Source organism: Orcinus orca, chromosome 18 (genome assembly GCF_937001465.1).
Source record: "Orcinus orca chromosome 18, mOrcOrc1.1, whole genome shotgun sequence".
Taxonomy (NCBI): domain Eukaryota; kingdom Metazoa; phylum Chordata; class Mammalia; order Artiodactyla; family Delphinidae; genus Orcinus; species Orcinus orca.
The window spans coordinates 57,314,993-57,327,149 of record NC_064576.1 but is presented as its reverse complement, the minus strand read 5'-3'; the positions used below and the strand labels follow the sequence as shown (position 1 = coordinate 57,327,149).

Below are 12,157 nucleotides of genomic sequence, written 5' to 3'. Positions count from 1 at the left end.
GGTTTGCGATGCCCATGAAGTCAGACGGCTTCATAGCTTCCGTCTGACTGCATCCCCCATCAATGAAAAAATGCTGCCCGCCATATCAGTAAGCAAAGGATGTTGCAGCCGTCAAGCCACTACAGCCACCTTGGACGGTGAGGCTAGAGGGAACTCAGGATGGAGACGAACGGGCAGCCCGCTGCCAAGCTCTCAGTCACTGCAGCCCTCCAGCCCCGCTCTCCCTCCCCAGTGATACACCCTGAGGAGACTCAGGATTAGAAAGCAGAGGATACTGAGGATACTGGCCCCAGAGAGCTGAGGTGCATATCAAAGGAATGATTTCAGTGACCCCAGACTCTTGCATCTTCCCATACATAGAAAAGCGCTATATTCCTTAACTTGAGATCCATGGCTTCTTTAACTAACAGAAATCTACCCGGGTCTTTGTTGCAAAAACTCCTTATATCCTGGCTCCTCCCCTACATCTTCGGAGCAGTCCCTCAGAGCTGTCTGAGAGGATGTGTCCCAGGCTTAAGTCCTCAGTTTTGTTCGCCAAATAAAACCTAATTCTCAACTATTAGGTGGTGCATTTTTTTTCAGTCGACACCCTTGAATTTCTTTTTATAATGGAGAATAAACCCTTATGTGTTTAAGCCGTGTAGTCAATCCCTAACTGATAAAATGGAGAGCCCACCTGAGTTGCTTTTCTCATGTGAGGACTTCTGTGTGAAGAGACCAGAAGACACTGTCTTTGAAATCTCTTTAATTGTAAGAGATAGCAAGTCATATTCAGCTGTAAAATCTAGGACAATCTTAGATTTTGTTAGAAATCAATGACTGTAAGGAAAGAAATGTAATAAAAATATTCAAGTGATTCCTAAGTAAAAGCCAATCAGCCTAGATAAAAGCCAAATCCTTGCAATTTTGTCCGTGGCTTGCAAGCAGTGACTATTTTCCCCTCAACTATTGCTATCACTGGTGTTCTAAGTGGATATTTTCAATGTACAGCACAGATTTTCTAGACCACAAGATGGAGTTTGTGAAATACCCTGAAATTTAAATATGATTTTCCTAAGATTTTATTTTTAGGATGTCTAGTCACAGAATTATCGTGAGCTATCAAATATGAGCCTGAGACAGAAATCTTTTAAGGACACAAGTTGAATTCTTTCAGGGATCCACTATGAGTGTTGTGATTAAATAGAAGAATGTCTTTAGTACAGTATCTATCAACTAAATCCTCCAAATACTTCCAAATAACAGAGGGTTAATGGAATAGTTTCAGGAATATTTTGAAAAGTATTAAAATTTGGGGAGAATTATGCACCCAAATTCAACTAATATTTACTGATAACCTATTGAGGATGCTAGGCATTTTTTCGTTATCTTATTTAACTCCCAAAAACCCTTTTAACTCACAAAAATTTCATTTTATACTTAGGCTTAGGGAGGCTGACTTTCCCAAGGTCACAGGACTAGTACCAGATAAAGCCAAGATTTCAACTTAGGGTGCTTTGATTCTAACTTCAGTACTCTTTTTCACTGTGGCTATCTTATAAAACTTGAAAAAAAGTTTTCAACTGAACATAAAACTGGAGAGGAGTCGAGGGAATAATGTTTGACGGTACTGCATGGGTGATGGGAAGATTTCTGAATAATTTGAAAATGTTCAAGTTGAGGAAAATAACTAAATTGTGATATGCCTGGGATAATAATGTTCCATTCACACATCCCAGAAATAAGAGGTTTGAGCGATCCTTAGTTGACCATCTCTCAGAAGACATCCATTTGTTTTCAGATCCCCTTCATCCCATTTTTAGCTTCCTCCCAGTCATCCGGTGACTCCTGGGGTGTCCAGTACAGCCCCACACCCCATCTTCCAGGGAGGATTCCGTTTCCGGGCTCTTTTTCATTTTGACTTCTCCATCAATCTCAATTCACTGTCTTGTGCCCTGCTCTTTCACAAGGGTTGCGCTCTCTTATTGTGTGGAATGCTTTATTGTTGGATCTGGGGTAAATTGTTAATGTGTTGTAATTGCCTGTTTTTGATTTACTAGAATGAAATTTTCTGTGCGGGTAGGACTGGATTTAACTTGTTCACAATTGGGACCTCTGTGCAAAACCCAGTGCTAGGGACACAGTAGAGCACAAATACAGTTGTGGAACGGAACAAGCTCTCCGGTTTCATACTGGCATATATCTTTGCCTTTAAACCAAAGACGTAACTAAACCAGGGTTTTTTTTTTTATATATATACCGAGTAATTGGGTCTAAAGCCCGAATAAAATTTCGGCCAGTGGGAAGCTCCTTCCTTTTATATTTAACCCTCTAGCGCCTGGGTTATAATTTCGACTTCACCTTAAAGTGACAACATACCCTTTTTTCAAACAAAGGACCTAATTCTAAACCCAGTGCAAAACAGAAACATGAAGATTTTATAGCTGTCTTAGGAACGGCAAACTTCCAAATATGGGACCAAACTGAGATGGGAAACCTGTGCAAACTCCCTTGACACCTTCCTTCCTCTTCAAGTCCCTTCCCACAGACTCTACGCCCCCTACGATCATTCCCAGGGGGCAGGCGGGACGACCTGGATCCCACAACTCGGACTCGGCTCTGCCCCACAAAGGCGTCAGAAAACTCGAGGTGGGGCAGCCCTGGGGTCAAACGCTGAAAAGTTCTCCGAGGCCCTCGAAGATCACAGAGGCTGATCGTAAGCCCAGTCCCCTGACCGCATCCTCGTGGACAGCCTCGCGGTCTCCAGACGTCGAGGGGACCTTCCGTAAATGCAAAGTTCTTTACAACAGCGGACACTTTTGCTCCCAGAAAGGGTGGGAGCTTGCGCTGGGCGAAGTCTGGTGCGGAAACCTGAAGAGACTTCATCTAAGCCTCACCTAAGCCCAGCACCTTCTAGGGCCACCCTGAAGCGTCGGGACGGGCAGGGCCCCAGGCGCCGCTTCAACACTAAGGGCCCGGGACCCCCTTCCTCCTCCCTCCGCCGCGCGCTCCTCCCTCTCCATCCCCCAACCCCTCGCCAAGCCCTCAGGCATTTTCCCTCTGCCTTCTCCTCTCCCCTCCCCTCCCCGCCTCCTCTCCCCGCCTCCTCTCCCTCGGCCGCCCCGCGATCCCAGCGGAACGCACAGCATTGTATCCCGGGGCCAGGTCCCCGGATGCTCGCCTGTCCTCCCCTCGGCCCGCTCAGTGGCCCTGCCCACCGCGTGGCTCTGCGTGCCACGTCACCGCTTGCGGCGCTTCCGGAGGCGCAGCGGGAGATGACGTAGGGGGACGTGCCCTCTATATGAGGTTGGGGAGCGGCAGAGTCGGCCTTTTCCGCCCGCTCCCCCCTCCCCCCGAGCGCCGCTCCGGCTGCACTGCGCTCGCTCTGAGCTCCGTGCTCCTAAGCTAGTGCCACCGTTGTCTCCCTCCAGTCGTCATCATGATCATCTACCGGGACCTCATCAGCCGTGAGTCGGGACTGCACTGCCCCTAATGCCGCGCACGGGGGACGGGGGTGTGGGTGGGGGCGGGGAGGCGGCCGCCGTCGCCGTGTCGTGGGCCTGGGGGACGCCGGCGCCTTCCTGGGAGCGAGGAGGGTCGGTGCTTGGGGCGCGCGTCGGGGTTTCGAGCGCCCGGGGAGGGGCGGGGGCCGCGTGCGGCCGGCCGGCGCGGGAAATGGCGCCCGCTCGGGCCTCGGGCGTACCGTGACCGGCGGGTGTATGTACCCGAACAGATGATGAGATGTTCTCCGACATCTACAAGATCCGGGAGGTCGCGGACGGGCTGTGTCTGGAGGTGGAGGGGAAGGTGAGTCGGCTGGGTCGCGGCGCGGGGCCGGGTAGGCTCGGGTTTCCGCCGCTCCCCCGCCCGGGGTTGTGCAATCCTCGCCGTTGCCTCCTGGCGGAGGAGACGCTCTTTCCGGGCTCGGGTTTTTCTAGAAAAGTGGAGGCGGAGCTGAGCCTGGAAATAGGTCCGCCGATTCGGCGCCCATCCTCCTCCCAGGCGGTCCCGGACAGGTTGTCTCCGGTTTGGGAGCCCCAAGTCCTTCGGCGTTTGCCTTATTCCTACTTGGCTCTTCAACCCGACAGCCCACGCAAAACTTCCACTGGGTTGTAAATGACCCCCTTTCCGTTCCGGTCAACAAAGAATTGTTGAGCTGAGGTGTTTCAGGAAATCGATTTTAGAATCTTTTCCCCCATAACGTGTTCATGGTATTCGACAAGAACTAAATGTTTGGTGGAAGGATGACGGGTACATGAGGTGCCAGTAGATTTTTTGGATGCGTTTATGGTAAAGTCGAGGATGTGTTAGCAACTAAACTTTTTCTTAATGCAGATGGTCAGTAGGACAGAGGGTAACATTGATGACTCGCTCATTGGTGGAAATGCCTCCGCTGAAGGCCCCGAGGGCGAAGGTACCGAAAGCACGGTAATCACTGGTGTGGATATTGTCATGAACCATCACTTGCAGGAAACCAGCTTCACAAAAGAAGCCTACAAGAAGTACATCAAAGATTACATGAAGTCGTAAGTGATACCGGCACACCCCAGTCGAGGTCTGAAAATCCTATAGGATTTAGGGGTTGGCTGAGATTTTTAGCGGCAGGCCTGCTTGTCAGAGGTCTTTTTATTAATGAGCTCAGAAGGGTGGTTGTTTTTCTAGAAGTAAAATAATGTGAGCATACTGGAGCATGTGGTTGGTTTTACCTTTTTAGAATAGTACTGTGGAGATAAGCTGACATGAAATTCCAAGTTAGAAACAGTCTTGTGGATTAAAACATCCCTCCTGTGAACTAGTAATTTCTTGATCGCGTGCGCCACGTTATTTTGCTCAGTGACAGCTGGTTTCAGTTTGTAATTTTTACTTAATGAAAATATATTTTGCTCAGAACTGAATAACCTATCAATAAAATGTTGTTTTAGAATCAAAGGGAAGCTTGAAGAACAGAGACCAGAAAGAGTAAAACCTTTTATGACAGGGGCTGCAGAACAAATCAAGCATATCCTTGCTAATTTCAAAAACTATCAGGTAAATAACTTAAATATTTGGACCGAAGGATTGTACAATTTTAACTGAGCAAAAAATGAGTTGCTTGATGAATCTCTGATGTAATTAAGCTGTGGTTATTTTCTCGGTCTTTTGAACAGTTTAAATACTTCATAGATTCAACTCCAGTAGTCTAGGCTGTAGGAAGTAGCTTTCTCTGCTCCCAAGCATGTTTCCAGATCTTGTCTTCTGGTTCCAGAATCTCATCTGTACTCAGATAACATACATTTCCCAATTCTTTCTCTTGAATTGCTTGTTAACTCCCAAGTGGTCTTCCTTTTCTCTTTCCACTTCCAGTGTGTCTTGTTGCCGCTGAAGCCCTTTCTGATCTGAGCTTGTCCTGTTGAGAAACTTCAGTGACTTTCCTTTACCCCTAAGAAAAAAAATGAACACAACCTGGCTCTTTAATTTTCCGGTTTTCATACATCCTCTGGCCATGAGATAACTTCTCATGTGATATGCTCTCGTTGCTAGCTTTATGTTCCCTGTGCTTGACTATGTAAAAAGCCTTGTTTGTAGGGTTTGGAAATGGATGTGTGGGGCTGAGTAAGTTTCCTGAAAGCCTCGTGTCCCTGGATTGCTCTGTACTTTTATTTGGTTATTATTAGTACTTTGAGTGAACTGAAGTTGGATTAGTGAGCATTTTTTCTCCTAGGCATCAGAGCCTTTAGTTGCTGAAATCCCTTGACTTAAATAGCGGTGTTCTGAATCATCCTTTGATTTATTGTTTTGACACAACATATCCGTGCATAATCTAATTCTGAGTATTTGTTTGCTTCCTAAGTTCTTTATTGGTGAAAACATGAATCCAGATGGCATGGTTGCTCTGCTGGACTACCGTGAGGATGGTGTGACCCCATATATGATTTTCTTTAAGGATGGTCTAGAAATGGAAAAATGTGTAAGTATAAAGAAGTGGGTTGAATCATTAATGTAAAAATGGAGATATCCAAGGCATAATCCTCCTTGTTTTGCCACTAGGATAGTTAAAATGGATCCTTTTAAACTGAGGCTCTACGTCTTAATTCTCTTAGGGGCATAAAGAGGGTGTTTCACATGTAGAAGATTTTTATGGTACAGAAAGGCTTAGAGTCTTTATCTGCAGAAAACTTATAGGTGACATTACAAAGCACAGCTTAAATCCTGAGCTCTAGAGGTCAGAGATAACACTCTGTTTATCTTCCCTATAGAAATGGCTTGTTGAAATCAGACTGCCTTTCTCCTGTTTTGCTGCACATATACATGAGTATTAAAAACTTTTTGTAAAGAAACCGTTCACCTTTATCTACTGATAATTGGCAGGTGGTCGTGAAAGTCTTGATGTTACTAGCTTTTAGTAAATGGCTGCTGATCCAGTATGCCAATTGCTTTACTAAAATTGAATGTCTGCTATGCAAGGAATTGCTAGAGGCAATATAGAAATGAAGGCATTCATTATCCTAGCCTTCAGGGGCTTCTGTAAATTAGGAGTAAGATAAATTTAAGGCTACACTAAACAGGATTGGGGCAGCAATGAACAAAAATGTCTAAAGGGACTCAAAGAATGTGTGAGGCTTTTGTTAGAACAAAGTGAGTGGAACTTTCTCAGAATGAGACATTTCCGCATCCACTGATAGACCTTGAACAATCCGCTGTTGTTCTTTTGGTTTGCACTGGGATGCAATAGAAAAATCCCTGCGCTTTCTGTCTGTCTTCGTGGCAGCCCAGATTGAATAGGGGAATACATTTGCAGCCTAGCAATGTTAACTATTTTCATATTGGAAAGGCGTTAATGGGGTCTTCCTTGTTTTTACAGTAACGAATTCGGCTGTTTGGATCTATCACCTGCTCGTCATAACCGGCTGGCTGCTGCTTTTCATCCACACAACACCGGGACTTAGACAAATGGGACTGATGTCATCTTGAGCTCTTCGTTTTGATGTTGATTTGTTTGGAGCGGAGGCATTGTTTTTGAGGAAAAAAAACCATGTCATGTAGGTTGTCTAAAAATAAAATACATTTAAACTCAATTGAGAGAATGCCTCTTAGTTTAATATGTAATATCTAAATCCATCCTGTGTAGCCTTCCTGGAGAAGCTAGAAGCTGGTTGTAGACCACTACTAGAAAGCATAAGACCATCTTCAGATAACTTCTGCAATGAAAACCACTTCCGGGACTTGGAATATAAACAAGAATCAACAGTAATTCAGTTGAAATAAAGGGGAAAGACCATGCTCGTAGCAGTGCCAACATTTGAAGTGGATGTCTTACACATTTCATCACCTACAAATGGAAGTAGTTAACTCTGGAAGAAATTACCAAAAGAATAAAAAGAGACTTAACACAGTTGGAAGCAAAGTATTGTCTCAGCTTATTTACAAAGCAAGTAGAGCCAAGTTCTAGAGAAATCTAGACGTCTCCTGGAATACTTGTGTCAAACTTCTTGGAACGGGGTTGGCAAACTGGCTTGTCCTACCACCTGTTTTTGTGTGACTAAGGTGGTGCTTACATTTTTAAGTGGTTCAAAATAGCTTACGGGATGTGACAAAATACAAAATCGAAGTTTGTGTCTAGTTTTATTGGAACACTGCCATGCCCATTTGTTTATGTATTGGCTGGCTCTGACACTGCAAGAGCAGAGATTAGTGACAGATCTAAGGGCCTGCAAGCCCTAAAATAACCATGTGGCCCTTTACAGGAAAGGTTTGCTGGCCCCTGTTTTAAAGATGAAATTACAGATGGAGTGTGGGATAGTTGGTGGGCAGAGGAGAAGCAGGTACTAGTCAAATTGTATCTGAAAAGGCTGTGGGTATCAGAACAAGGATATGAAAACGCATCTATTTGACATGCCTGGAGCAGTTACTGTCTGCTAAGGTTTCCAATACAGATGCAAGAAGAAAGTGCACTTGCACTTTCTGTCTGGTTGTGGCAGTCCAGATTGAATGGGAGAATACAGGGAGAAAATCGCAATTCACAAATAACAGTAAAAGCCTCCAAGATTCCAAAGAAGAATTCATAAGCGTTCACAAGAAAAATACTGGAAAATTATTCCCCTACACCCTTGCCTTCTGATTTCACTTTTAAAAGCATAAGGGTTAAGTCTAAAGGCAAGCCAGTGATGCTTTTATGTGAACCCAGGGTGCAGCCAGTGACTTCAAGAGACGGAGGTGCGGTTCAGAGCCTAAGACAAATGCTCATCAGGTTGGTAGTGCCCCCTGGTGACTGGCGAAAGCATACCCAACTACTGGAAACTGCACTCATGCTGAGGGTGGTTTTGAGCACCAGTGATCTAGGAGGCCACTTGCCTGCCTCTGAAACATACTACCGGAAGAGAATTTTCAGGCAGTGGTCAGTGCTGTGAAGGTGAGGACAATCTGGTAGTGGGAGAAGTCTTGAGGGAATGTAAGCTGCAGCCTGACTTAGTGAGCTCGTGTGGAAAGGACTGGAAGAACAGGAATAGCAATGCAGAGGCTTCATATAGGGAGCAGGTTCAGGTAGTTGCCTAAGAATGCTTATTTTGGATCTTTGTCTAGTTAACTCCCAGTTAGAGCCAGGTTAAGATATCTTGTGCAAGAATAACAGGTGGTGAGTACTTGCTGTGCATCTCAGAAGGCATGTGTTTGTATCAATGCTGCCTAGTTTGAAACAGGTACGTTCCTAGTGGACTTGAAGCTCTGGGCTACATGTATGTGAAACAGGTGGAGAAAGGACTCTTACAGTATTGTCTAGGAAGGTTTTTGTAATGTGATAACTGGAATAGGAAGCTGAAAGCAAGGAAGGAGGTTATGTGGATATCTGGGGGCAGAGCATTACAGGCCAAAGAGCAAATGTAGTGTCTGAAGTTGTGTGGTTGACAAGTTCGGGTGAAAAGGTGGCCAGTATGCTGGACCCAAGATGGCAAGAGGAAAAGCTGAGGTAAGTACACAGGAAAAGAGGAAACCAGATCAGGCAGGGAAGCCACCAGAGGGCTTTTGAACAGAAGGGTGACATGATCTGACCTAAAAGGTCATTTTGGCTGTTGGGTAACTGTAAAAGCAAAGAGAACAATGATATATAATATTTTTAGGTGAGAGATGATAGTGGCTTAGTCTAGGGTGATACTTGAGGTGGTTGGAAATTAGAGAACAGGACTTGCTGATTTGTTGAATGAGGTGAAAGAATGGGTTTAAGGGTGATGCCAAGTGTTTTGTCCTGAGCATCTGGAAGAAAGGAGTTAACACTGAGACGGGGAAGACTGAGGATAGGAAATCAAGAGTTCAGTTTTGGATAAGCTAAATTGAGATGCTGACTCTTGACTGAAGTGAACTAGGTAAGCAGTCAGGAGGAGAATTAGAGAATTTAAGAGATACAGGTTTCCCCAGCATCTGAAAGAACCTTCCTATGATACCTTTCTTAAGCTGAAATGGTGTAAAGCAAAGAAGCAATTACCTTAGGACACATCTTGCTAATGGATACACAAAATAAACTGAGATAAGCACAAATGCTCACAGACACAGCTCAGAGCTATGGTAGCTTGATACAGACGCTGAGTGTAGTTCTGGGGAAGCTGCTTGGGGTGCACGCTGCCTCTGAGGCCTCACTGCGAAAGAAATGCTGAATGCCGTTTTCAATTTTCGCCCTTTTTTCGTAAAAGGGAAAATTCTCTTCGGATTTCTTTTGATTAGCGGGATCAAGTACTAGTGTAGCTAGGTCTTTTGTAAAAGCGAAGTGGTGTAAAGTGAAGAATATCTGCTGGGAAGATATAATGCATGACATCTGAAGCTAGAACAGTGAGGTCACCTAGGCAGGATGGACTCAGCCCTCCAACATAGATTGGTCAGCGCGATGAACCCAGAGTGATTAAGAGGGAACTGCCCCTGAGGTAGGAAAACCAAGGGAGAGGCCTGGAGGTCAAGTGGACAGCATTTTCGGAAGGAGCAAGCAAGTCCACAGGGTTACCTGTTGTAAACAGGTCAAGAAAGATGAGCACTGAGAATGGTGGACTCGACAGGTGTTTGGTTTGAGTTGTAGGGAAGAAAGCCTGATTAAGATCGGCTCAAGAGAACAGCAAACTCACAGGAAGCATATTGCCCATGAAATGTCAAGATGCAAGATACATGTGCATCTGCGTAAGCAATAGTGTAAATGACTCATTCGAACCATCAGACATTTTTTCTTAAAATCTAATCAGATCACTAGTAAATAGTGCATGGACAGTAAATTCCATCTGAACTGCAGGGTTTATCCAATAACTACAAACTATACTGGTAAAGTTGCAAGAAGAGTAGCAAAAACCTCAACCAACTTGAAAAAAGCCAGACAACAAAGCGTCCTTGTAAAGTTCTGAGCATCTGTGTGTGCATGTGCTTGGGGCTGTGACCTGGGCTAGCAGCCAGGATACTCGCCGTAAAATGGAATTGAAGCCAGGGGGACTTGAACTAATAGAGACCACATCTTAGTGACTGGTGACTTGCCCTTAGTAGGTCATACTATACAACTCTTAATTCTATGGTAAAAGTCTGGCTAACCACCCCCTCATGGGCCACAGACATTCCTGCAAAAGCTCATTTTGCAGCAATTGGTGAGTGTTTCCAGAGACTTTGTCCATAAAAACTGAGGGCCCAACTTGCTGGGTTTTGGGTAGATTATGGCCCTCTGGGGCTGTGGACCATACTTAAAAATCACTTCATTGAAAAAGTTTTCTTTTGATACTGCATAAAAACGTGAGCTACTTCTTTGGATATTTGGTTCTTTTGTTAACATTTAATGTTGCATTATTCCAAAGGAGAATTCCTTGACTGAAATGCTTTAACATACACAAGTAAAGGATGCTCTACACCTTTCATTGAATTAAGTTTTTTTTTTTTTTTTTTGGCTGTGAATTTAAAAATCTTAAAGGAGGGACTTACCCCGGCAGTCCAGTGGTTGAGAGTCCACGCTCCCACTGCAGTGGGCGCAGGTTTGATCCCTGGTCTAGGAACTCAGATCCCACAGGACGCGCAGCACAGCCAAAAAAAAAAAAAAAAAAAAAAGTAAAGGAAAAGTACTCCTGTGTGTCTCCTTTACACTCAGTACTCCACTTCTGGTCACCAAATGTGTGTATGTTTTTCTCCTCACCAAGCAGCTCTGCAACACCACCTGGGTGTCCTACCATTCAACTCAGTTCTGACACTATATACCTGGAGAGGTACCTTGCACCACTCAGCAAGTGGGATCTTAGTTCCCCCACCAGGGATCGAGCCTGCGCCCCCTGCATTGGAAGCACGGAGTCTGGACCACCAGGGAAGTCCCTCTGAAGTCGGCTGTTATGACAGCCATCTCAAATGGGATAGGTTCTTTAAACTTAGAGTTTGCAGATAAAGTTAAAAATGATAGTAATGCTGGTAGTTTATATTTATCCCACTGAAGTCCTCCAAGTCCATCCCTTTCTTCAGCGGTGGTACGTTGGACTGCATGCTTGTTGGCTGTCCAAAGCAGATTTCCACTACTGTGCGGGCATGTTTTCAACTACCAGCACGTTCCAGTTTGTTTGAGAGCTTGTACATTGCGGATTTGTGCTACTATACGTGGTTTCGTACATTTAAGATTTCTCCTTACGCTGAGGCCTCAAGTGGATGTGGTTTTCGCAGGAGTCCACACAATTCAGTGAGAAAATTGCCAACTATGAGCCTGGGTGGGGATTCTTTCCAAAGTAATTGCTTGCTCGATGATTCCCTCAATGACTGACCTCCCCCCTCCCACTCCAGGATACACTTGACATCTGCTTTCATTTATAAATGCACGGTGCTCTTTTCTGAGATTTGAGGTAGAGTGGGGACCAGGAGACTGGGGGACAGGGGGACAGCATATGCAGTGCTTCTGCATGTGTGAGTCACCATTTAGGAGAAATGAGAATTCAAACACTAGGTGACTCACTTGAGGGGTTCTCTGGGAGAGGACACAGACCACAATTGCCAGTCAAAAGATAACACTATTTTCCTTGAAAAACTAAAAATAGGGCTACCATATGATCCAGCAATCCCACTCTTGGGCATATATCCAGAGAAAACGATAATTCAAAAAGACACATGCACCCCAATATTCATTGCAGCACAATACAATAGCCAAGACATGGAAGCAACCTAAATGTCCATCAACAGATGAATGGATAAAGAAGATGTGGTACATATATAC

At 44.9% G+C, this 12,157-nt stretch overlaps 1 protein-coding gene and 2 non-coding genes across 3 annotated transcripts; all 3 read left to right on the top strand.

Annotated features, from left to right (window-relative positions):
• The first annotated feature begins 3,261 nt into the window (after positions 1-3,261).
• Positions 3,262-7,034, top strand: TPT1 (tumor protein, translationally-controlled 1). The gene is made up of 6 exons (XM_004274576.3): positions 3,262-3,446; positions 3,713-3,786; positions 4,315-4,505; positions 4,902-5,007; positions 5,810-5,926; positions 6,821-7,034. The coding sequence occupies exons 1-6, from the start codon at positions 3,419-3,421 to the stop codon at positions 6,821-6,823; spliced, it is 519 nt and encodes a 172-aa protein (XP_004274624.1). The 5' UTR covers positions 3,262-3,418; the 3' UTR covers positions 6,824-7,034.
• Positions 6,626-6,753, top strand: LOC117203131 (small nucleolar RNA SNORA31). Its single transcript, XR_004485774.1, has one exon. It is a non-coding gene; the product is annotated as a small nucleolar RNA SNORA31 (small nucleolar RNA).
• Positions 7,035-7,836: 802 nt separating the features above from the next.
• LOC117203132 (small nucleolar RNA SNORA31) lies at positions 7,837-7,963 on the top strand. The gene has a single exon (XR_004485775.1). It is a non-coding gene; the product is annotated as a small nucleolar RNA SNORA31 (small nucleolar RNA).
• Positions 7,964-12,157: the final 4,194 nt, after the last annotated feature.

Bases quoted from the DNA above. Each gene is read 5' to 3' on its own strand.
- TPT1 (XM_004274576.3), top strand. From the start codon at position 3,419: ATGATCATCTACCGGGACCTCATCAGCC. The intron at 3,447-3,712 runs GTGAGTCGGGAC...GTACCCGAACAG, and splicing joins CTACCGGGACCTCATCAGCC to ATGATGAGATGTTCTCCGAC. The intron at 3,787-4,314 runs GTGAGTCGGCTG...TTCTTAATGCAG, and splicing joins GTCTGGAGGTGGAGGGGAAG to ATGGTCAGTAGGACAGAGGG.